We start from the raw sequence: 27,500 nt of genomic DNA, 5'->3' as shown, positions 1-27,500 counted from the left end.
CTCGACCCCATTCCATCAACCTGAAGGAGATCAATCTACGGCCACAAGATGTCACAGGTAAGGAATAGAACTAAAACAGACTTTAATCCAGAACATTGTAAACATATACATTAAACAAGCCACACAACCTCCAACCCCAAAGCAATAGGGTTGAAGGATACTCCTTACTTTGCAAGGGGAATGACTGAGTCAAATATTGCAACGTTACTTTCAAACTATTTAGGAACTAAGTGTCTTGGTTAACACTGAACCGTTATTCCGAGCTCAATTCGTTCTGCCCTCTATAGGTGATGTTGCAGGATGACGGTTGAGTTGGTTGGAAGTGTGTGTGTGTGTGTGTGTGTGTGTGTGTGTGTGTGTGTGTGTGTGTGTGTGTGTGTGTGTGTGGTGTGTGTGTGTGTGTGTGTGTGTGTGTGTGTGTGTGTGTGTGTGTGTGTGCGGGTGTCTATATTTGTGTGTGTGGGTGGTGTGTGCTCGCCTGCACCTGCCGTTTGTGTTTGATAAAACCATGTTACAAACAAATCATTATTTAGATGGCTACACAAATCACAGCATGCACCCTAATGTAAATGTTATCAGTTATCACATGGGATAAAGTACGAGCAGCCATCCGCCTAACGAAACTTGTTTGAGCTATTCTAACAAATATATATAAATTTGCATATTCAGATTATTCATAATAATATGCTCATTATATTCACCCTGTCGGAGTGCTAATCTTTGCCCTAACCGAGAAGAAATGGTCATTTGTCCTCAGAAAACATTGTAGCAGTCCAAAGATAGTACTGTAGTACCTACTTTACAAATATGACTATAGACCTTTACTGTAGTCAATTACGAAAAATATATATTTTAAGTAATCCAATTATTAATAAAATATTGAATTTATGATGTCTGTTGGATTTATATTAATGTATACAGATGTTTGGCTCCAAGACACAGCATATACAGATGGATACCGGCACTTTAGAGGAACATAGACAAATACAGTGTCACCATGTACACAATCAATATGAGATGCCTTAACACTTTTAGGACAATTGGATTGTGAGTTCAGTCCACTCGTCCCCATGAAGCACTTCCAGTCATAGGGCCATTTCAATGTGAAGGATGGCGTTTTATGTATTTCTTTGATTGCTTTTTTTATTGGCTTTTACTGAGATCATAAGCAGAAAGTATCGGTTTACTCGAATGTCGGGGAAAGATTAGATTGTGACTAAAACGGCGGCGGGATGGGTCCTGATCGGTTACTGTATAGGGTTACGCTCCCATCCCATGGCATTAGTCAATAGAGAGAGGGATTATTATTGTGTAGTCCCTTAGTTCTGATGTGACGCCACAAACGTTCATACGTAAACACAAACAACACACACACACACACACACACACACACCACACACACACACACACACACACACACACACACACACACACACACACACACACACACTCACACACACACATACACACACACACTCCCACAATCACAAAAGCACACACCCACACAAACACCCATACCAAGGAGGTCCAGGCACTTTCTATCTCAGACTTTGCTATTTACAGGCATCATTACACACACACACACACACACACACACACACACACACACACACACACACACACACACACACACACACACACACACACACACACACACACACTGGCTGTCTTAGTCGAACACTGATGTTGGGAGGACGGGATACACCCACCTTGCCAAATCGTCTACTATTTGGTTTGGAGGGAAGCAGAGAGTGTCTGCTCTATATAGATGGTGGTCCCATGATAGTGTGGTGGAGGTGTGTGGGGGGGGGGGGGGGTATGGCTGGTGTAATTAAGAGAGGAGCAGGGGCTCCTGACATCAGAAGGGGCTCAGGAGGCATGTGTGCGTGTGTGTGTGTATGTGTGTGTGTGTGTGTGTTAGAGGCTTTGTGTGTGTGTGGAGGATAGGTGTCTGGGATGGTTAAGCATGTACAATGTGTATTTTCTTGACATCATTCATTACTGAAGTGAGTTTTGCCCCCCCAAAAAAGCAGGAAACGAGTGCTTGGCGCAATCTTCAAAAAAAGTGTACTTCAATGACATTTTGTAGGATTTGTTATGAATGAATTGGTTTTAAAAGTCTGATTAAACATTAATCACAATTTGAATCAACTAATGTAAAGGGGGGAACATGGAGTGGAATGTTGATAATCGAGACATCATGCTCATCCCAACATCTGGTTCAAGTGAAACATTTAGTATCATTGGTAAGGAAAAATGCATTTCATGTCTCATCCACTATTGTGAGGCATAGAAAGCTTATCACACAAACACGGTCATGGGAGAATTATATGAATCATCAAGAAGGCACGAAGAGGTCCTGATACACTAAGCCATCATCCTCTGCTTCTTGTCATAAAGCAGCTGGCAGTGTGTGTGTGTGTGTGTACAGACTGGCATGCTACTGGCTGCTCAACATGCAGCAGGGAAACCCCCACATTCAGAGATGAAGTCACGAACGGCGTCGGCGGTGCAGTTTGTTTTTTCTGAGGGGGGAAAAGAAGTGGCTTGCACTTTTAGCCCACGTTGCGGTAATTGATGGTGACGGATGGGAACAGTTTGAGTGAAAGTCAGGACATCCCACATATTCCCAGTTCAAAAGTCTGTGTTTACACTCTTTGGCATGTCTGTGTGTACACTATACGCACATGCTCAGGAAGTCAAGCGATTTACTACGCTAGGCCTTTGAGGCTACAATTTGCTCTCTGTCTTTGATGATTGTTTTCCAGGCAGTGCTGCAGTGAACCAATTAGAGCGTCTAGACAATGGTCAACCACAAGTCTAACATTGCAATGTACCCCTCCTTGTCCCCTGACACCCCACCAGTAGATCAACACTGCAATGCAGTGTCAGCACACACACAAACATACACACATAACCAAAGTTGCACACACACACACACACACACACACACACACACACACACACACACACACACACACACACACACACACACACACACACACACACACACACACACACTCACCGCTACACACCACACAGACACAAAGACACACATACACACATACGCACGCACACACACACACACACGCACACACACACACACACACACACACACACACACACACACACACACACACACACACACACACACACACACACACAAACAAAACATAAAGACACACTCACACAAAACATAAACACACACTCACACACACATGCACACCTGAAGTCACAGACAAAGTCAAGCACACACACACACACACACACAAACACACACACACACACACACACACACACACACACACACACACACACACACACACACACAGAAGGAAGGAAGTGAAAGTAAACGTGTGGCCTTGTGTCGAAGTGTGTCAGCTTGTCTACCCTTTCTTTCCTCTCTGGTTTACTCCATACATCAAATCAAAAAGATATAGATGAATGGATAAAAAATGAATAATGAATGAAGGAAAGTGAGTGACACAGCTGTGTAGCAAAACTAAATGAATAAGGCTCCTCCCGCTCCTGCTTTTGGTGTGTGTGTGTGTGTGTGTGTGTGTGTGTGTGTGTGTGTGCGTGCGCGTGTGTGCGTGTGTGTGTGTGTGTGTGTGTGTGTGTGCAAGTCTGTGTGATAGAAAATATGTGGTAGATGTGCTTCCACATCTGTGTGCTTTCACATCTGGTTGCGGGCGATGTTCAGTGATGTTCTAATCTGAGGCAAGAATCACAGTCAAGCCTTTCCGTCCCCTCCCACATGCTTTAAACCAAAGCTCTTTGTGGCCCTGGTAGTTATAAAAGCCCTGTGATGACATTATAGGTAACGCTGCCTTTCTATAACACACCCACACACACCCGCACACACATGACCACACTGGCACACAGGCAAACAGAACACACACAGACTCAGTTCTCTGAACTGCCGGAATAGTGTTGTCAGTGCATCCTTGATGGAAAACCATAAGCTAAGCATCGGCAATACTAATTAGGAAGCTTGATTAGGATCCATCTAAGGTCCAATCGTTAGAGTGATCCGAATGCGTTATTTACTTCATACACCGCAATCTACAGCCAGGTTTTAGGGAGAATGATGGCTCGTGGCTGTTTGTTTTCCACCCCTGTTAACTTAGAGATGTTAGGGGGGACCCACCTCTCTCATACTAAGGTGGATGCTACACAGAGCTGCTTTCTTCTGCAAGAGTTTTGTACAAATGCAAGCAGAAGTTCTGACCTCTCCTTCGTCCCCATGGTAACAGCCCCCTAACCTATCAGGAGCTGGTGAAGCGAGGGTCTCTGTCACGTGCCTTATGTAAGATACTGATTGTGTTATAGATGCTCAGCTGGGGAAAAGGTACCTGTGATCAATGTTTATTACATTTTTTGAAGATCTCCTCTCAATGTTTTCATTTAATCCCGTCTGCACATTGATCCGGCTGCACTCTCACCAGCCAGCAGCCCAGTCGATACCCAAAGCCTCCCGTTTCCCTCTAACGCCACATCAGTGGCATTACTCGTGACATTTTGAAAGCTATGATTTCTTCAACACTAGCCTGTTATTTATTTTTTATAATGCCAATGGTAGCTTTTGTATTTTGTTCACGCGTTGTTGTTGTTGTTGCCATGGTCCCCATGGTTGTATTAAGTAGAGGCAGAGGAGATGGTGGAGGCAGGTCGGGGGTGGGGTGCACCCCAGCGGGTAGACAGGAGTCCTTCGTCCGTTGGATATCAGGCATGAGCTGGCAGGCAGGGCCAGGAGCAGCGCTGGCCTCAGGGTTGCCAGATTGGGCTGAAAATCGGGCCCAATCTGGTAACACTGGCCTCCACAACCTTGAACCGCCAGTCTTGAATCCTGGCAGTCATGACTGGTATTTGTGTACCCATAGCTCTGACTGTGTGTGTCTGTTTGCCTATGTGTGTGTTTGTTTGGGTCATTGTGTGTGTATGATTTCCAATACATATTTTTTTATTTCTTAATTATTTTTCTTCCAATATATGTGTGTACGATTTCCATTGTTGATATAAATATTGGAATCATTTCTGACACGATACCGTCCATCTGAGTCATGTGTCATTTAAATACTCACCAGACAACGGCTCCATCTGCTTCTGCATTACTTTGATCACTAAACCTGCGGTGGGGGTGGAATGAGAAGATTCGCACATTAAAAAAAGAAACACATTCAATTGAGCTTTTTGAGACCAAGATAGACAATATGAATGAAAGCTAACATGTAGAGCACAAGCAAATGTGTTTTTTGCATCCTTGCTTCACACTGAAATGCGCCATTCAATGCGGACTGACATCTTTGCCATCTAAAAAGATCCCACCAGCACCTGGTGGTGGCTGAATCAAGAGATGAGAGACTGATTCAATACACAGAAGGCACTCCAGCTGAGCCCCCGGTGTGGAGGTGCTCATTGATTAACATGGGAGTGGAGTGAGAGCAGCTGTGCTCTACACTTGAGCTTTGTGTGTCAAGGCCTTGACATTACAGCTATACACGCGGGCACGAACAAGGTATCTATCAAGGCGCCTGCTGTACGGCCGCTTCTGCATGCACACCCCCATGTAGGCGTGGCTTATTTTTTTCCCCAAAGCATTACATTGGGTTATTGACTACTTTTAGCATTGACTCTCTGTTCATGTTTTGGGGGGATGGGGGTTAGGGTTAGGGGAGGATGCTTCTGCAGGACTGTCTGGGGATGGGGTCTGCAGGGATCACATAGTGATTAATGGCTGATGTTTAGAAATGGAAATTAATGGGTATTTTCTTAATAGTTTGAGACAGAGCAGGGGGCAATGATTTGCATGTGTGTGCCCATGCACGCAAACACACACACACACACACACACACACACACACACACACACACACACACACACACACACACACATACACACACACACACACACACACACAGACACACACACACACACACACACACACACACACACACATGCATTCACACACAGATATACACACACTGGTCCGGCTTTCTAAGCTCACGCAGCTGTAACAGCATTCCCTCCTTCACCTCCAGCCAGATCTGGCTGGAGGTGGAAGGGGCGGGGGAGTGCAGAGGGGCGGCTGTTATTTCAGGATTCATGCCCGGATGGTTATTAAGTGTCTGTTTGCTTTGTGCTTTTTGTCTGAATGCACAATGTGGCTATGTTGGTCTGAGGGATGGTATATGAGTATGTATGTTTGTGTTTGTGTCCACCGCGTTGTTCAAACGTCTATTATTTCTTTGTTGGGAAGATCTTTCAGCCATCAGATGTTGGCTTCCTGCTGTCAAGCCTAACCTTTTTTCCCAAACAGCCGATCACACGTTGTCAGAATCACCTGCTTGGCTCGCTGTTGCCAAGGCTATTCTTCGTATCAGTGTCTTTGTAAGGGTCTCTGTGGGCCGTATTTTAACGGTCTGAAACACAAGTGAGAAGCGCCAAGCGCAAGTCGCTTTATGGGTGGTTCTATGGCGATGTTGCTATTTTACCGGCGCAAATTAAAATAACATCTGAACAACGCGCCACTGACTTTAAACCAGGTATTTCCTGGTTTGTGGCGCAAGTGATTTCTGAAACTGCAACATGGCACCAGGGAACGTTTGCGCCAGAACACGCCTCCTCCTTTCGCCGAACCGCCCCTTGGGGCGCAAGATCATTCCCTAATTTACCGACGCGTGGCGCAGGAGGGAAAAGAACGCTCTGCGCCAGTTGCAAACTTGCAACGACACATGCGCCAGCAAGAAAGTCAATTGCGCCGGATGCAAGATAGGGCCCTGTGTGTGTATTTGTGTATGTGTGTGAATTTCCTTGTATCAGTATCTATGTAAGGGTGTTTTTGTGTGTGTGAGTTTGTGAGTGCATCTATGTGTGGGTATATCTTTCTATATAGGCTGAGTGTGTGTGTTTTTGTATGCATCTGTGTGTATATACTTGTGTCGCTGTCCTTATAAGAGTGTGTGTGGGGGGAGGTTAGGCGTCTCCGTGACGTGGTCCTTCAGGCCTGAGGGCACACATCACACGATGGGAACTCAATTGGATTACACTTCATTTGTCTCAAAGCAAAGGTAGCACTCTTGGGCAGGGCACTTATCTTGAATAATAACACAAATAAATGCCATGAAATCTATTTGGAAAATGTTGTTCTAGGGTGGGAAGTTCATGGAATTATCAGCGAGAATTGTTTGAATCGCTTTAAAACACGACATTGTTTATCAAAGTTTTGGGCATTGTGTTTCCTGAAACGTGGTGATTTTCACAAGCCATATGCTAAAAGATACCTAGAGATCTGTGATCGTCTTAAGATTGATAGCACTGATAGTTTAGTTGTTGATATATGCAGATTTAGCTCAGAGGGTCCCTTCAAGATGGTTTAACAGTTCAAGTGACCATTACTTGAATATGAAAGACGCTTCACACACACACTCAAGCTTGGATCCTTGGTAATGTTTTCTTGTATGTAGATTGCTCATACTTTTGGCTTGACAGAATGATCCACTGCGTTTCAATTTGACTGTGCATAACCGAGACTACTCATGAAACCCCCCTGGTGAAACATAGAAATTAAGTGAACTTAAGCATCTGCCCACAATCTCAGATATCCAATAGACAATAACGATAACTCATTCCTATCCTATCAAAGTATGCATCCTAGGTACTGATCAGTGTGTTGTGTTAGGTAAGGCCTCCAATAGTAACACTGAATGAAGCCTGTGTTATGACTAATGTCAAACAGATGAAGGAGCATTTTAATCTTTTAACACATTGACATCATTCACTGCACGACTCTTATCCTATCAGGCAATTACAGCTACAAGTTTGACTTAAATTCAGAGTAACCACTGAACGAATATTCAACATTTAATTATGAATTTGGCATGTAAATATAATTGCAATTAATTTGAAGGAAAATTAATAATCAAATGTGAAAAAAAAAAAAAAATCATTACCAGGGGATTAGCTAGGTATGGTGCACACAGCCTGGGAGGGTACAGTGCACGACAAAACGGATTAACAGAACAAGTTCAGAAACTAGCGAAATAAATGAATCAAACAGCTGCGGTGTTAGATGAGTCCACAACCAGGGCCGCAGCCAGGGTTTAGACATTAGTGAGCTCCAGAAAGTTTTCTTTTAATGGAGCTTATTAAATGCATTGCTGTTCAAGCAATGCATTTAACAACCCAAGCTATACACTACATAAGAACTCATTATCTTTATAATAATTTGTCACAATTTACTCTCGCTGGGCTTCTGTGTTCTTCTTGGCTCACAGAAATCGCATTAAATACAAAAGACAGATACAGACACACTCGCTCCATGTCAATATTCATTTTCCAGTGAACATGCATAAACCCCAGTTCTGTGAGCCATTCATTGGGCATGCTGGGTCTGAGCAATGTTTTCAGCCTTCGTATGGCAGAGAATTAACTTACTCAGGCACATGTGGAAGCACACACTGGAAGAATTACAAACATTTTCACCATACATTTTATGTTGGGAAACAAGGCTGTTTGTGTTGCTTGAAGAGTTTCCAAAGCTGATGTGCACAGGGAATCGTCTTCTGAGTCAAAGTTGTGCCTCCAGTGTTCTACTTCCTGCTCCAAAGTGTCGGGGGCCGGTAGGTCATCTCGGTACCATTCTACCAGCTCTTCCTTCCTTTCTTCCGTCAGCCTTTTAGAGCTTTTGGTACCAGGTATGCTGCTAGCATCGCAGGCTATTCCTTTAAGGAATAGGGGAGAGAGAGAGAGGGAGAGAAAGAGAGAGGGAGAGGGGAGAGACCAGCTGTTCTTCAGAGTCTGTGTGTGACCTCTCTGACTCACATTGTTGATGTTGTGCTCACTTGCCTTTCCTATTTCACGTATAGGGGTCGACATCTTTCTTCAGTAAAGTGTCAGCGACCCAGTTTGGTAAACTAATTGGTGACAGGCGCCGGGGCTGGGGTTGGTTACTCATTAATCATCCCGCCCTCTGAAGAACATACGCTCTAAAGGACTGCATTTGGCTCTTTTGTTATCTTGGCTCTCGAATTGTCTCTTTAATCTTTGTAATAAAAGCTAAACTCTTTGTCCTCCCTACTCAGAGCTGTCAGTTTATATTAGATTTTTCGGAGAGGTTTGAAAGCTTTAAAACCCACGTTATTTGCTTTCTTCTGGTCCTCATTTTCTCTCTTTGAGAGGGAGATTTTACCGTTTAACGTCAATCATTAATTTCCGCTTAAAGATCCCATATCATGGTTTTTTAGGGATAATAATCGTGTTTGGGGTTACTATATAGGGTTACATGCCTGTATGTTCAAAATACCCCTTATTATTGACACACTGTTCATATCTGTAAAACCAATTTCAGCCTCTCTCAAAAACTGTTCTGTATCATGTCGCTTTAAGATCCCCCTCACGAGTAGCCCGGTCTGCTGTGATTGGTCAACACGCCAACTTTGCTGTGATTGGTTCAACACTTTGCGCGTGTGCCATTAAATTCTTCCCTCGGAGAAGTTGTAAACATTGCGGGTAGCCGGGAGGAACGACTTCTGCCCTTCAGCACCGCTCACTGCAGTCTTGTGTCAGACTGTTACTGAAGTAAAGTTTGAGCGCAGACGAGCTCTTTCACACACTTATTGAGGGGCGTTCTCAGTGGGAGCGAATAGTCCCCCTGGCTCGGACCTAGATATTTCAAATTTAGCAGACGTATAACATGTGTAAATAGGTCAAATGAATGCAAAGGGAAAAGTCGAAAAAGCATGATATCACCCCTTTAACAAACATAAAGAAACTTTATATATGGCTAAACCTTTTGATCCATACTAGACCTAAACAGGCTGTGGCCCCCAATAAACTATCCATTCCATCTAACCCAGCCTGGGGCATCCATCAAACCATATGAGGTATGGGAAATTTACCTCCTGACCAGTTTGGCCTTGAATGGAGCAACTGTTCATGAACCTTCCCCAATTTCCTGATGGCATGTCCATCCATATTAGTATTAGTACAGGCTATTACTCCCGTCCATCCATATTAGTATTAGTACAGGCTATTACTCCTGTCCATCCCTAATAGTATTAGCACAGGCTATTACTCCTGTCCATCCTTAATAGTATTAGTACAGGCTATTACTCCTGTCCATCCTTAATAGTATTAGTACAGGCTATTACTCCTGTCCATCCCTAGCAGTATTAGCACAGGCTATTACTCCTGTCCATCCTTAATAGTATTAGTACAGGCTATTACTCCTGTCCATCCTTAATAGTATTAGTACAGGCTATTACTCCTGTCCATCCCTAGCAGTATTAGTACAGGCTATTACTCCTGTCCATCCTTAATAGTATTAGTACAGGCTATTACTCACTACCAGTCGGATGGTTGTTTTGCGTGATTCCCTGCTTAATAAGTAAGAATTGGCAGCTCTGTGCGTGTTTGTGTGTGTGAGTGAGTGAGCAGTTGTGAACAACAGAGACAGAGAGAGACTGAGAGAGTCAGAGAGAGAGAGGGATAGGGACACATCAGTGCAACAGTTTCCATGCTCACGCTGACTACATTCACCCTCTACTGTCGCCAACAAAACTCAACCGAGGCTGCAAATGTGTGTGTGTCTGTGTGTGGGTGTGTATCTGTGTGTTTGCGTGTGTCCTGTCAAGCTGCTTCCCTGTGATAATAGTGTGCGGTCCCACTGGGACGCTGGGTGGACCCTGGGCCCCTTGTGGGCCTCAAGATGTCCTTGTCAGATAGAAGAACAAGATGCACACAAATGCAAAGAGTGAACATTGTTCACCGCCGTGCCTTTTTGATCCACGCTGCTCTTATCGCTGTGATAGGGGCTCTCTCTCCCTATGTCTCCCTCTCTCTCACACTCTTGCACTCTCTCTCTCTTGCTCTCTCTCCTTCACGTCTTTCGTTTTCTTTTTGGCTTTCATTTCTTCTCTTTCTCTCTCTGTCTCTTGCTCTTCATTTCTTTCACTCTTTATCTTTCATTCTCCCTTTCTTTCTCTCTCGCCATTTCATGGAGACATAAATTAAGACTGGTGATGGTGTCAGAACGGGAAGTCTGGCTTTAATATTTCATGAAGGCCTACGTGGTGAGCACATCCGACCGATATGATCACGCTCAAGTGCTCTGGTGTTTAACCAATGCAATAACTTCAGTGGCATGCATCCAAAGAGATCTTCTATCAAGTTAACCGTTTTACCATTGAACAAAAACAAATAACTCAGCTATTCTGCATTACATGAAAAATATTAAGCAGACATGACTGCAAAAATGAAACGGACAGCTAAGAGCAAAAATGAAATGGAGGAAAACTCAAATTGTTTTCTGAACGCCTACCCAAGCACACACTGATAAAATGATTCTCTGGATATTTAATATTGAGAATTATGAAGACAAACCACTCTAAACTCTGTCTGTTATCCAATTCCATCATGGAGAAGGGTCATTATTATGCTATTGTGGTCCCACTGAGGCTGAATGGTGTTACAATGGTGTTCTATCTATCTGTGAAATAATGGAGCAGCAACCATTGAATATTGGTATATGTCAGACCTGTCAATCATGCAGCAGCATCAGAACATATGATTGCCTCATCCATAACATGGATATGTTAGCTGCACTGCACTACAACCTTTGGGACCATGACAGTCCTCACAACGGTCATAGAACCATACATGAAGACCATATCTCCCTGTACTGCTTTTACATGGACACGCAATGATAGTCATTAACCACCTGAATCGGGCAAAGGGGATAGTATTTAGTCATTAAGCAAACACTTTTATCCAAAACCAATTGGAATTCTGTGAATTATTGTCATGTAGGTCATGAATCAAAGGTATGGGCCAGGAGGCATCTCGCTCCAGGTTGAGCTAGTCATCTGTGTTCGACCTTTTTGGCTTGAGGTCAAACACCAACAGCCCACCACTACACAGCACCCTGTCCTACATAGATAGATAGATAGATAGATAGATAGACACTTTATTTATACATACAACCGTACTATAGAAGATTGAATCCTGTCATACATTTTCGTTTCACCCGAAAACAGGAATATGGACCAGTCATCATGTTCATGCAAACACTGCTTTCAGCAGCATATTCTCTGTTCAGTTGTTTCCAATATATCCACAGGAAATGCTGACATATATCTGTCATAGAGCCAGTGGCGGGTCGGCTTTCAGTGGTCACAGCTTCCCCTGTGAAGCTGTCAGAAGTCTGGCAGTAAACGAGAAACAGCAGAGAAACCAAACGTTATTTATTTGAATTGGTAAAAACAAATTTTGGAAGCATTCATTCATCCATACAGTGCATCCTAGTAGACAGTGATTGGTTTACTTAAACACAGGGAATGCCAGGAACTCCAGAGTATTCGTCTGAATACTGCAGATAGAGGGAAAGAGAAATGTGTGTGTGTGTGTGTGTGTGTGTGTGTGTGCGTGTGCGTGTGCGTGTGCGTGCGCGTGCGCGTGCGCGTGCGCGTGCGTGTGCGTGTGTGTGTGTGTGTGCTCCCATATCTTTTGAATCCTTTGGAAATAAGTACTAAAAAGAGTTCCCGGGATCCATGATTAAAGAAATTCAGTTAAGTACCAACATAATGATCGTAATGACGTGATGACATAATCAACATATTGATCATAATGTGGTGTGTGTCCCGACCAGTGTTCCAAGGCCATGATTGGTGAGCCTGGAGACTATCCTGATCATGTGACCTCACCTTCTGTTTGGCTACACCCTTTAGTGCTGGACCTGCCCACATCGATTACAGTGGGAGTTATTAGATGCCTTGACAGAAAACTCCTTCAGCCAATTAGAATAACAAATATATAATGAAAATGAGTAATAAACAATGAGTGTCGAAACAAGATAGAAAATGGGATTTGTGCCGGTGAACTTGTCCTTCATCGACAACTTATTTTGTGCAGAGAACTTATTGCTTAATTAATTCTACTAATCTTAACGTTACCGCTTGTTGCTTCAGGAGACGCAGTAATTGTTTTCCTAGCGGCGGCCTGTATTTTACGCCATCCACGATGTAGACCCTTATTGGCCCGGCTACGCCATCTACAACAAGAAAGTCCCTGATTGGACCCCATTCCGTTTACATTTAGTAAATGGATGTGCCTGGCTAGAGGTCCAAACTGATCCGCGTAGTGAAACAGAGGGAGAGGAGACGTGATCAGGATGCTCTCCAGCCTAGTGGTCAGTGGCCGGTGCGTGCTGAGCATTGTTCATGCAACACAAGAGCAACCACTCTGCCTTCATTGTGAACACTACCTCATGAATAAGGATTATGGACAAAGGGAACAAAATGTACACTCTGGACATTTGAGGGTCACTAATTGACAATGTGATGACATTAAACCGTGGCTACACCCAAACAGGACCATGTGGCGTTACCATGGTTTACTGCTCATCTGGCTCTGCAATATAAAATCAGGCTCCTCAGTGTGAATCAGACCTGGAGTATTACTCTGGATCACCACTGAGCCACACGTGAGCTACATTGTTGACCCAGCAGAGTGAGCACTTTATGCTTGAAGGAGGATGTTCCAGTTAAATATGTCAGCATTGACCAGAGTATATATCGGTCTATCACTAGCTTTAACCTGTGATTTGTGTTTGAAAATTATATGAATAATATTAACAGAAAAGCTACAACTAATACATCAGCTTCTTACAGTAAATGTACAATACTATACTATACTACAGCTCAAGCCCACAAACTAAAAATAATGTAAACATTTTTGGTGAGCAAACAAAGACATTTTCATGGGGGGTTCTATTTGAGCTATTCAATGATGTACTTGATTGATTAATTATTTCCTGATCTAAATTGTTCTCCTTCTCCTCTTTGTAGTTCCTGTGCCTGAAGAACATCAGGACATTCCTAGCGGCGTGCAGTGACATATTTGCCATGAAGAAAAGCGATCTCTTCGAGGCTTTTGACCTTTTTGACGTCAGGGACTTTGGAAAGGTAGGAAAACAAAATAAGTTTTACCTGATGCATTGTTCATGGCTCATATACGACAGAGGATGGACACAGAATATATGGAGCTTTAAGCCGCATTTCCAGTAGGATGACCCAGAACCTTTAGTCCCAGGATCTACATTTAACGGGACTAAAAGGCTCCCCCTAGTTTTTTGAGTTTACAACGCGGTCTAAAGACCCGCGAAGGTTAGGCAAATGGAAGGTACTTAGGAACATTATGAATAAAGGACATGAAAAAGGGAAAACTATCAGTTATGGTGCAAATACCAGGCATTTTAAGAATCGCAAGAGCATGAATGACACGCATGAGTATGATTAACAAGATCTGCTTTTGAAAAAGTTCTCTGAGATGGGTACATGCTTAATTAAATGATGACGTTTGGGAGAGCTTCCCTGTTTAATAATTAAAAGTATTCTATCACACTTTCGGAGGAAGTTGGCATCTAAAACAAGTGTCATTTTATCAAATGTAACCCATATTTAGGTCCCATAGTGCAAGTCAACATAGGCGTGGAGGGTCGACTGCTATTGAGATGAATGATCAACACACACAGAAAGTGAATGTAGTTAACCACTATGGATGCAATAAGGACTGTGTGTGATTAAATGCACGTCGAGGAAGTGAACAAAAAACGTGTCGGTTTGAGGCTAGATACGTTGAAACGGCTGAATAAAAATGCTTTGAGTACTCAACGAATCATAGATGTTCAGCATTGCAAGCCCCAGCCATAAAGTCCCTGTAGTATGGGAGGTATTAGCCCCCAAGCAGGGACTTTTTGGGGGTAAAATAATGTCCCTGGAACTTAATTTAGCCCCTGGTTTCTGCGGTAATGTTTCCTGGTTCCTGGGTCAAGTGCCTGCATTGAAACGTGGCTTAGTTCTAATAGGAGCTCTGAGGGGTCATACAAAACGATTCTCCGACCACAGTGGTACTATCTATTTGCTTTTTCCTTTTGCTAAGAATGAATACCATGTTCAATGAAAAGCGCTTTTGTTTCTCTGTTACAAGTCTGAATCTAAATCTAATAAAAATAAAAATAAATGACAAATAATAAAGGGGTAAGAGACCAATGTCTTCTAGAAGGTCTCAACCCTTATCTTGCCTGACCCACTAGATCCAAGCTATTAATGTACGCTAAATCGTTGTTTTATGGAACATTTTTATGATACAAAACCTTTCAGTTTTCCCCCTTAAAAATGTCTGATATAATGTTCCAGTGATATCCTGTCAGGAAGTGGATTTGAATGTAGTCAACACTGAATGGAATATTTGGTATCGTTATGAGTTATTGGACTTCAATGTATCGCCTCTTTTCAACACTACTACTATTATATACTACTACAACAAGGACAAAATCAGTAATATTGTGCGGTTTCCTATTTGAACATTTAATGTCAACTTTAATGTTAACTCTTCACAAAAGGTTACGTGATGTGTGCCAGCGGGTGTATATTTGTTATTGGTTGAAATTCACACACGTGTGTGTGTGTGTGAATGTGTATTTTTCTGTGTATGTGGAGAGAGGGAGTCTGTCTGACAGCCCTGCTCCAATCGCCGTGACAACCCCAGGAGGTTTCCTTAGGAGCTCCACAGCATGGGGGGGGGGGGGGGGGGGGGGGGGGGCAGTCGTATAGTTGGTGTGGGATAACACCCCCCCTCCCACCCCCTACTCCCTACTCCCGACACAGGATGTGTGTCCTTTATTAGTGAAACCGGTCACGCCTCCTCTGTTTTGAGCGTTAGTGTGTGTCAGCATTTGTGTGTTTATGTGTATGCATGTGTGTTTCAGTGTGTGTGTGTTTATGTGTATGTGTGTGCGTATATGTGTGTGTGTGTGTGTGTGTGTGTGTGTGTGTGTGTGTGTGTGTGTGTGTGTGTGTGTGTGTGTGTGTATCTGTGCGTTTGTGTGTGTGGCTCTGTGTGGATGTGTTTGCATGTATAATTGTTCATGGCTGTGTGTGTGTGTGTGTGTGTGTGTGTGTGTGTGTGTGTGTGTGTGTGTGTGTGTGTGTGTGTGTGTCAGAGATGGAAATTAACTTTTTTGCCCACCAGCCACTGTGGCAGGTAGATTTAAAAATCTACCAGCCACTCATCTTTTTTACCAGCCACTTTTTATACGCTATATATTTTTTAATATATGCGTACATTTTAAACAATATAATAGTAACAATAGATAAGAAAAGTGTTTTTCATACACATCAGTTGGTGTTACGATGACAAGTTTGGGGATAATTCATCTATACAAAGTATTTTCATTAAAAAACGAATTGACATATTAATAATAAAACAACATGCATGGCTACACCATCATAAGTCAATAGGAACATTTGATTTTTTGTATTTACATGTGACTGCATACAAATGTGTCCACACAGACATGGTAACTAACGTATGATAGTAAGCATTATATGCCCTTAACACTAATATTCAGAAGAAAATATGTGTGGAATTCAGTCCAATGCTGAAAATATATCTGTGGCATTCAGTAGGCCAATGCTGTGGTAAAGTGTGTAAAGTATGACCAAGTGTTTCTTTCTGTTCAATAGATAGAACTTTATCAATCCCCTGTAGGAGAAATTTGTTAATGTTTGTCCCTATAAAACAATAATGGTAAAATAATAAATACAAAACACGACAGGAACTGAGTAGGTCAAACCGTCCAATCTGAAGGCTCTACTTAACCACTCCCCCTACTCACTTCCACCAATGCGAAGCGAACAGAACTGAGTAGGGGAGGGCGTAGCCTAACTAGTTTGTGAACGACCCAGAGAAATGCAACTCAAATTCAATGTGAACATATATGAGGCTTTAATAAAGTCCCGGACGATTTTGAAATTCCGACACACATTTTTTAAAAGTGTGTCAAAAAGCGGGCATGTCCGGGCAAAAGAGGACGTCTGGTTACCCTACGTGTGGCGTGTGAGCGTGTGCATTGGTTGAATTGCGTGTGTCTCACGCCGAACGCGTGAGACTTGAGAGCCCTGTTAACGATATTATCCCGGATATTGACAGTCGCAGTTCAGCAAAAGAGGCGTAGAGGAAGAAGGGGCCCGGATGTTGACAGTAATGGTTGTGGAACTGTGCAGCGCCGTATAACGAATGTATTAGATATGCAAATTTGATCGGACCTGACTGGAAAGTATTACCCGCCACAGTGGCGGGTGAAGTGACACAATTCACCCGCCACCATACAAATCCACCCGCAAATGGCGTGTGGCGGGTGTTAATTTCCATCCCTGGTGTGTGTGTGTGTGTGTGTGTGTGTGTGTGTGTGTGTGTGTGTGTGTGTGTGTGTGTGTGTGTGTGTGTGTGTGTGTGTGTGTGTGTGTGTGCGTGTGAGTATGTCTGTGTCTTTGCTGGAATAGTAGAGATATATTTCAAAATATCATATTTTGGATGGCGACTGTTGCTCTTGGCATGGCCATTTAACAACAGACAGATTGTTAAATCTGCTAACCAACATAATAATAATAACAGTTTTATTTTGATCAAAGTCAGTGATATTTTGCAAGAATGATTAAGTTGACAACTGGCGATTCAGTTCTCGTTATATTTAGTACAAATTTACGATTGGTTCTAGTTACATTTTATTAATATATTTATTTAATATTCATTATAAACTAATTTCTCACTAATTTCTGAGCGAGCAGTGGCTTCATGATGAATAATAAAAAGAAGTATAATTTAAATTGCAGCACCTTTTAAATGTGCAGAGACTTATAGACACTGTTTAAATTAAATTAACGGAGCGGGATTCTGACACACTTTGAGTTGGGTTTATGCAGTCTGGCAGCTGTTTTGACTGCATCATCTTAATACTATAAATCCCGGTGATCATTAAGGAAGGCGCAGCTTGACACATTGTCGATAAAGTCTCACTATACTGCTGGTCAGACAGAAGGGGCACAGAAGCTCAATGACTTAGAGGATTGTGCATTAACATTCAAGAGATGGTCTCATTAGAGGAGGTGACTCATTTAGACTGTTTCATTTCTTTAATGTACCATGCCTGTTTCAGTGGATTGAGCACAGCCCGGTTCCACTCTATCTCTCTTTCAAGCTAATTATAACCTGCTATGGATGACTACATTGATAATGCAAAAAGGAGCCCAATTCTCCCTTCCCATCCATCTCCTCGTAGCACAGTATCTTTGGCATGACGTTACACTTATTCCCAATAGATCAATGTAAAATTGTTGCCTGCATCTCACTTTTTCTGAGGGATTTAGAACCACTGAACAACCATGTCGACTCAAGGCTGTGTAATTTCACAATTTTTTCCTCCCTCATTGATTTGTGTGGACTGTCACTACTTCCCTTGAGTGAACCAAAAAAGTGGAAATTTAAGTCTGTGTTATTAGGGTTACAGCGTGTGCAGTTATCCATGAATAGCCGGAGCAACAGCGTCTAACAGAGCGTGAAGAAGAGTAAACGGATGACTTCTGTCACGGCCTGCAGCCAGGCCGTAAGGTGGTTGGTCGTAGGGCCGTGCAGTGTAAGAATAGAAGCTGAAGTCTGCAAATTAAACATTCTATGTTTGTTACTACAACACATTATTTGCCTGCCTTGTGGACAGGCTGTCCGCATCCGTTTGAAAATAAATCTTTACACACATTACACAGAGCTCGTCGTGTAGCTGAAGTTGAGAAGGTTTGAGTAGAAGGATTGAGACTCAACCACACACCTTGGCAGACCTCTGGCCGCCGACAGAGCTGTGAGGGAAGAGATCTGCACAAGGAGAGAGGCTGATGGAAATATCGTGAATGTCTAACACATTGTTGTTGTTGTTGTTGTTTTGATCACGCATACACACACACACACACACACACACACACACACACACACACACACACACACACACACACATACACCAACCTATACTCAAAAAACCTTCCCCACACACAAGCACACACAAAAATACATTCCCACACACATATACACACACACACACGCACACGAACACGCACACGCACACACACACACACACACACACACACACACACACACACACACACACACACACACACACACAAAGCTAGGCAGTGACCCTCTCTCTTCATTAACAAAAACATCTGCTCTAAAAATCTGCTTTACACACCTGTTATACTTATTAAGTAACATAATGAGACAGTTATTGCTACCTGAGCTAACAGTTATGTTTTATTACAATTCAAAGTTACACCACAACAGTTGCTTCAACAGACCTCTCCCACTCACCACAAACATGAATAATTTCTTACTGCAACTTTATTTTTATTTCCATTATGTATCAACTCTTCTAAAAAAAACTAAATTGCTGACACTATAGGTTTCCATGCTTACTCACATGACACTTGGTCACTGGATTACTTGGCAGACACGTGCCATGTCCTAATATAAACTATTTCACAGAATACTTCTTGAAGCAATACATTTACAGAACAAGGCTATCTCTCTCTCTCTCTCTCTCTCTCTCTCTCTCTCTCTCTCTCTCTCTCTCTCTCTCTCTCTCTCCCTCTCTCTCTCACTCCATATAGTAATATTGATATAGTTTTATGTATATTTCTCTTTCTCTCTCTCCCTCTCTGCTCTATAACCATATATAGTATATGCTACATGTTAACCTCCTAAGATGGCGCAATGTGATCGGTTCGCTTTCTTAGGACATTGGGCAATATCCCATGATACGCAATAACAGTCAGACACATGATCACATAACACTATCGATATGGACATAGTACACTAAGACAGGAACATATATATCTATCTATATAGTTATATTTAGTTATTATATTTCTCTCTCTCACTCTCTCTCTCTCTCCATGTATATAGATATATTGATATATTTATACATATATATATATTGCTCTCTCTCTCTGTCTCAGTATGTCTCTCTCCAATGTCCTTGAGGCGTGTGCTCAGGGAATCAGAGGCTTGTGGTTTTGGTATCAAATGACTGCGATGGCTAATGGGTACTCATGGTGAAGTTGTGGTTGCTACGCTGGCTAAGATAAATAAGATTGTGTGTGTGTGTGTGTGTGTGTGTGTGTGTGTGCGTGTGCGCGTGTGCGTGTGTGTGTGTGTGTGTGCACTTCCATGCATGGGTGGGTCCACCTGTAAACATCTAACTCATGGTGGTTTGACATTGAACCTCCCCCCCCCCCCCCCGCCGATGCCCTCTAAAGATGATTGGTCTTGGCTGATTGCACGATGGATCAATAGACGTATTACTTTTACCTCACAGTATACAACATGCCATCCATTTGGTGCAAATTGGAATAAACAATTTGTGATCAGAATAAAAAATGGTTTCACATTAATTGAAATCTGTGGTTCTTCAACGTGTGTCTGGGGGCGTGGCCTCTTAACATAGTATTGACTTTTTACAGCAGGACAGTAAATTAACCTGAGTTTACTGCTACCTGTTCCACTTTATTCTGAGAATTAACAGCATAGTGCTGCAAGGCCTTGAACATCAGTTCAGTTTCCTCTAGATGCATGGTCCTTAGGATTAATGGATGTTGATGAATGAATCTCTAGCTGTGGACTGTATGAGGACATTGACTGATTCAGGCCAAGTGTGCCACATCTGCCTCCTCCTGGGTAACACACGTTAACACAGACACACATGTATGCACGCACACACACACACACACACACACCTACACACTTCATCAGCTGGCTCTCACGTGTCAGATCGGAGGACTTTCTGAATCAGGATCACAGCCTGTTTTCTTTATCTCTTTTTTGTAGTTTGAACAAGAACCAAGCTTTGAAGAAGGCCTGTTTGATCTCTGCGTGAGCCCACTCCATGCCATGGTTGCTCCTCTTTTGCACACTCGATTTGAAGGAGAATTGTGAAACTATAGTTGAAAAGAATGTCTTGATTCTCGCTCATGACTCCAGCAGTGGCATATTTTGTGTGTCAATGCAAAAAAATGATTTACATCAACTCACGGACAGGGAAAGCAAGGTGGGGAGAGTAAAAAGTAGGGTCAAGGGGGTGGGTAATGTCATATTTTCGATCAAACAGTTTTGGCAACTGCTGGAAAAAAATCAAATGTAAATAATGTTTTTAAAGATACATGCTAAAGTTTTGGAATGGCAGTCGTTGAAATGGAAAAGTCTTTGTTTCGACCGTGTGAGGCATAGGTGACTGAAGCCAGGGCGGGGCGGTCTTTAGTTAGAGAAGCAGTGATCAACATGAGGTCAAACTGGGATCTCCAGTTCCTTCCACATCCTTTGCTCTTGAGAGGCACGATTCTAACCTAGAACATGTGAATTGTTGCTCTCTTTTTTGACCTGCACAACGTTATAGATGATAAGCTATATTTATATGTTGACTACTCAGAGAGAGAGAGGGAGTGATAGTATGCATATCCAGTTGGCCCTTCTGGATCCACCATCTGGATGAATATAACACATCTGCGTCGATCCTGCAACGACTTGGCGTGACACTCTGCTGGGAACTGACTCAACTCATGTCTCGGATCTCAGCTAGCAAGCAGGAAACAGGAAGAGGAAATGGTTGACGCACAGCAGATCACTGAGAAGTCACACACGCACATGCATACACAGATGTATGTGTGTTTTGTTTAAAATACAGAACCTACATGTGTGTGTTTGTCTTGGATGGCTAATCAAGCGAAGAGAAACGGGTATCTTTGGCTGTTGCAGCAGGCCTGTAGTAAGCCTCTTCAATCCACCTGCGTGGCGGACTCTCATTGTGCACGACCAGAGTGTTTCTTCAAGGCCAGGCGGACTTGGGGCTAAAGCTAGTCACATGTTTTGGGGGAGGGGCTTTGGAGGGAGGCCTGGAGGGAGGGTGGGACTTTTTTGGATACTTGGATACTTTCAAAAGCTTACTCAGGCTGTTTATTCCGAATTGCCTTACCATCTTTATGTGTTTGGATATGGATAATAATCATATATCATGTCGAAATATTCTTGATTCCCTTTCTGTATACTTTTGAGTACATATTTGAGATACCTATGTTGATTCATCTATTCTACATTGGCCACTCTTATACTAGCGTACATGCGTGTTTACATGTGTGCACCTCTTTGTTTAGTGTACCCTACTCATCTATTAGGAAGAGCTAAGCAGTGGGTCAAAAGTGAACAGTTCCTCTTTTATGAGGACTCGCAGCCTTGTGTGTTGTGTCCATATCTATCAAACACCCAGGCTTCCTGTACCCCCCCCCCCCCCCCCCAGACCCCCCCCCCCCCCCAGGGAGCTACCAGTGTGTGTGTGTGTGCGTGTGTGTGTGTGTGTGTGTGTGTGTGTGTGTGTGTGTGTGTGTGTGTGTGTTTATGTGTGTGGTAGACAATATATTGTGTGTACGTACGTGTACTAGCATTAGTGCAAGACAGTGTGTGTGTCAGTGTATGTTCAAAGAGGCCTCCTATTGAGTGTGGAACCCATAAACCTGTAAGGACCCCTGAGGGCTTCAAGGGATCTAGAGGGAAACACGTCTCCTCCCCTCTCCTCCTCTCCTTTTCTCTCCTCTCCTCTCCTCTCATATCCTCTCCTCTGCTGCCCTCTCCGTCCTCCCCTCTTCTCTCTCCTCTCCTCCCCTCTCTTCCTCTACTTTCCTGTCCTCTTCTCTCCCCACTTCTCTCCTCTCTCCTCTCCTCCTCTCTCCTCTCCTCTCCTCTCCCCTCCTCTCTCCTCTCCGCTGCTCTCCTCTCCTCTCCTCTCCTCTCCTCTCCTCTCCTCTCCTCTCCTCTCCTCTCCTCTCCTTTCCCCTCCTTGATGCTGATTGATCTCGTCCCCCAGTGTTACCTGGGCTGGCCTGTGGACATGGCCATTGCAGGTTTGTCTTTATAGGTCACTGGTGAACCTGTCCTGGCTGGAGAGGGAGGAATGTGAAGCTCAGCCACCGTGGTGTGGATCAAAGAGCTTCACCTTAACGGATCACTGTGGAGGCATGCGGGAGCAACCTTACATCCTTCCTTCCATCCAGCTAACCACACACACATTTGCCCTACTTTAACACACACATGCACACACACATACACCCACCCACAAACACACACACACACACACGCACGCACGCACGCACGCACGCACGCACGCACGCACGCACGCACGCACGCACGCACGCACGCACGCACGCACGCACGCACGCACACACACACACACACACACACACACACACACACACACACACACACACACACACACTTGTATTTCTTCGTTCACCAGAGACTGATTGCAACTAACCTGTGTCTTTTGGGTGTGTGTGTGTGTTTCATGCAGCAAGTTATCGAGCTCTGCAGAGAGCATATGTCAGCAGAGAAGGGGGGTCTTAAAAATCCCGGAAGAACGTCTAGTGACTAGCGAAGGTGGCCAAGTCCTCCAGTTACAGAAGGAGAGACAAATGACCGCAATTCATATAGTTCATTGGCTTTGTACAGTTCATTTGTTGCTTTTTGTTTGTAGGCTATTTTCCCAGATTGACAATAGCTTGTTCCAGATGGTGTACTTTAGGCGTAAGGCGGGACAATGTCCGAGTTAGACACTTAGGTTTGAACCCCTGATCATTAAACGGACCATGGTTATGCAGAGCATTAAGCAAGGCTGTCTACTGATAATAAATGCACCATCCATCCACAACTTGTATTATTGCATTAATTAGTTTTAAGCAACAACATTTGGGACTCATAGAAGTGCCTGGTTTACTACATACCAAACTATGTTGAATCAAGTGATCAACATATATGGTATCTAGTGATCAACATATATTTGATCTAGTGATCAATATATATTTTATCTAGTGATCAACATATATTCTATCAACAGATGTTGCATTTACATCAGATGTTGTATCTACTAGTGATCAAGATATGTTGATCACTAGCGGATACAACATATGTTGATCACTGGATACCAACATATGTTGTATCTAGTGTTCAGCATATGTTGTATCTACTGATCAACATCTTTTGTATCTAGTTATTAACATCTGTTGTATCCAGGGATCAACATATGTTATATCGAGTTATCAACATACGTTGATCACTATGTAGAACATATGTTGGGTAGTAAACATATGTCAGAATCTAGTGTTAGATGCATGTTTCATCTAGCACTATGATGAAACATGTTTCAATATATAACAGATCAACTGATCTGTTATATATTCTAGTGATCAGCATTTGTTGGTATATAGCGATCAACATATGTGGTATGATGATACTATCTAGTGAACAACAGAAGTTATAGCTACTCGTGATCCACATATGTTGTATTTAGTTATCAACATATGCTGTATGAACTAGTAATCAACATCTATTGTATATAGTCATCAACAGATGTTATATCTACTAGTGATCACAATATGTTTTCTCTACTAGTTATCACAATATGTTGTCTCTACTAGTGATCACAATATGTTGTCTCTACTATTGATCAATATATGTTGTATCTAGTGATCAACATGTTGTGTCTAGTGATCAACAAATATTGTATTAAATGATCAAAATATGTCAGTATCTAGTGATCAATGTATTTCGTATCTAGTGATCAACGTATTTTATATCTAGTGATCAACATATGTCGGTATCTAGTGATCAACATATGTCGGTATCTAGTGATCAACGTATTTTGTATCTACTAGTGATCTGTGTATGTTGGTATCTTGTGATCAACTGTTGTATCTAGTGTAACAGGGTTAAACTTATCATGTTTGGATGCTCTCCAAGATTCAGAACAGCTGTAGCCCACAGTTACCTCCCGGATCCAGATGGGTAGACACGTGTTGACATGGGGAAGCATCTCTCTCTGCCAGGGAGATGAAAGAGTTAACATAACCTGAGGTGAATGGCTATATATATATATATATATATATATATATATATATATATATATATATATATATATATATATATATATGTATATAATTCTCTCTCTCTCTCCCCCCCCTACTTATCCCATTGGTCTATCCCTGGCCCTCATGCGTAGCGGACCCGGTTGTGTAAACCCCTTTCCCTCCTCCTCCCTTCAGCAGGCACGAGAGCGACAGCGGAGGAGATTTCCTATTCAAAGAGTGAATGAGAAGCGGAGGCAGAAACAAAGCGTGTAAAACACAGCTTCTTCATCTTTCATGAGCTGCTGATTTAACAGCTGTAGTAATTCAGATGTTTCTGAAAGTGCCGGCATAAGCTTCCCAGAGGGAGCATTTATACCCTTAGAAATGTGTTTTTCTTTGGGGAAGAATAAGAGGGGGGTGATTTCGTCTAATGTCACAACTACCACAACTAGCTACTACAGAGAGTATGTGTTTCAGTGGAGAGAGTGCTTTACCAGACGCAAGAGGGTTGAATAGAAAGGAAGAGAGTGACGGTGGGAGTGAGAAATGTGTGTGTGTGTGTGTGTGGGGGGGGGGGGGGGGTCTTGGCGGAAGGAGAGGGAGGCGGGGGTGTGCTGCTCTCTTCTCTGTATTGTGTCCCAGCGGAGGTGGAGTGGGCGAGGGCTCCGCCGATCGTGCCGTGCTGTGTGTTGTGCACTTAAAGATAATCCCACCCTCCACACACCTTTGGTTCACAGAAATTACCAAAGGGAGAAGTGTGTTTTATACCTCACCAAAAAAAATGGTTTGGAAAGGACCATAAATGTGAACAATTCCATGATTTAAATAAATAGCCTAGATGAGCTGTTCAAAAATATGCAAATATTTTTTAAGCCTAGCCTATGGCTTAAAGTTACCTAGCAATGCCTAGCTTAGTTTAAAAAAATATCAACAAAATGAAGTTATAGCTTTCACAACACTCTTACTCAGAATATATGCAGAATTACTCTCAACAAACGACTACTATACTTTCAATTAATCTCTCGCTGGACCCGGTACATACACTATTTGCCAGTTGAAATGTCACCTCTAGTTTTATACACATTCCACAAAAATATAATTGTATACCGATTTAAGGGTTGAACCTTAAACTCTATAAATGCTCAATTAATTTATTTTAGAATATCCTCAGTATAGCGACCATGAGTCATAAAGGGTAAATGGATCATCCTTCATTGAAACACCGACAGCTTCACAGGGTTCCTTCCCCTTGGGATATTCCTGCCTCAAACTGTGAGTGTGGGCGTTAAACAAAAATCCAAGGTAACAGAAAAAACATACTGCACATGAACAAATGACCATATGGATCTCCTTTTTTTTGTACAACCGAGTGAACCCACGCAGTCTTAGTCTTACACTGGATTACACTATAAGGCATGCCTTTGAGCAGCCCAACGAGGACTCCTTAATGGCCTGCTCTCACACTGCATCACGGTCTCTTCATGCTTGGCGTTCATCTTAAAGGCTTTCAGAGCAGAGCTCGCCTCTATGAAAACCAAGAGTTCCTCATGGAGGAATCCAGCAGTTCTTCTGTGTTATTGCAGAACTTCTGGGGGGAGGAGGCTCATATGCCAGAACCCAATAACTGATGGGACTTCCTGTTCTGTTCTGCTACCTTAGAAAACACGTTCAAACGGGGGAGTGAGGCTTTCATCAGGGGATGTGTATTGCAACATTTGCCAGTTACTACTATGTTGACCAGGAACTTTTGCACTGAACAGAACAACCGTTTTTTACAAGTACATGTGTTTCCTGTTAGCTTATACCAACACGATTGTTCAAAATAAATACAAAGAATGTTAATGTGAAAGATAGTGAAACAGACCCGAAACCTCTTCATCAAAGGTCTGATTTGTGAGACTGCCTAGGCCCCCCTGGGTGCTAATGGTATCGCTGCAACACTACTAGTAGCACTAGGTTATAAGCAGGGGCGTTGGCCTGGACACAACCACAAGCTCTGCACTCCCAAAAGCACCTCAAAGTTTCACTACCTCCTCGTGGCGGGTCAGCCGTTACCTCTGAGGCCAGCGAGGTGGAACAAGCTCAGCCTCAGACGACACTTTCTCAAAGAAAGTGGCCTTTATCTTGAAAGAAAAATGAAAAGACAAAATAAATGATGAATCGCAATAGAAAACTAAATTGAGTTGAGCACCGAACGATAGACAGAGAGAGAGAGTGACAGACAGAAGACAAAAAGAGAGGGCAAAAAAGACAGACCGACTAACAGAGAGAGAGAGAAAGACCGAAAGACTGACATATAGAGCGCGAAAGACTAACGGAGAGAGCGAGAAAGACAGCTCTTAAGGAAAGGTTGAACAATCAGAAGCGCTGGCAAGAGATGTGCATGCTGAGGACTGAGGGGAGGAGATTATGTCAACTATTGCTGAAACCAGGAGTAAAGAGAGACATGAATGGTTTTGCATTCTGATGGACTGTTTATCCATCACAATAATTATGTGTTACGGTCACTAATGAGCCATGGCACAGATTGACAAGCGTGAGCTCTTTTCCTCTCTCTCTCTCTCTCTCTCTCTCTTGCTGTGTCTCTCTCCCCCTCTCTCACTTTCATTCTTTCTCTCTCTCTCTCTCTCACTCTCACTTTCACTCTCACTCTCGCTCTGTAATGAGAAATTAAAAGGGAAACATTTATGAACAAGAATAAAAAGCCAACTGCTCTGTGGGGTTTCATAA

The 27,500-nt window shown here is 42.9% G+C and overlaps 1 protein-coding gene across 1 annotated transcript in view; it reads left to right on the top strand.

Moving 5' to 3' along the window:
* Nucleotides 1-27,500, top strand: part of vav3 (vav guanine nucleotide exchange factor 3) — a 74,602-nt gene that overhangs the window by 479 nt on the left and 46,623 nt on the right. The window contains exons 1-2 of the mRNA XM_030348328.1: nucleotides 1-57; nucleotides 13,845-13,961. The exon at nucleotides 1-57 is cut by the window's left edge and continues 479 nt beyond it. Of these exons, the coding sequence (XP_030204188.1) occupies nucleotides 49-57; nucleotides 13,845-13,961 (126 nt within the window). The 5' untranslated portion in view covers nucleotides 1-48. The remainder of the gene's footprint in view (nucleotides 58-13,844; nucleotides 13,962-27,500) is intronic.

The sequence above is a fragment of the Gadus morhua genome, chromosome 23 (assembly GCF_902167405.1).
Source record: "Gadus morhua chromosome 23, gadMor3.0, whole genome shotgun sequence".
In the NCBI taxonomy this organism is placed as follows: Eukaryota; Metazoa; Chordata; class Actinopteri; order Gadiformes; family Gadidae; genus Gadus; species Gadus morhua.
Note: the sequence above shows the minus strand (reverse complement) of the source record. Positions and strands in the feature narration are given on the sequence as shown.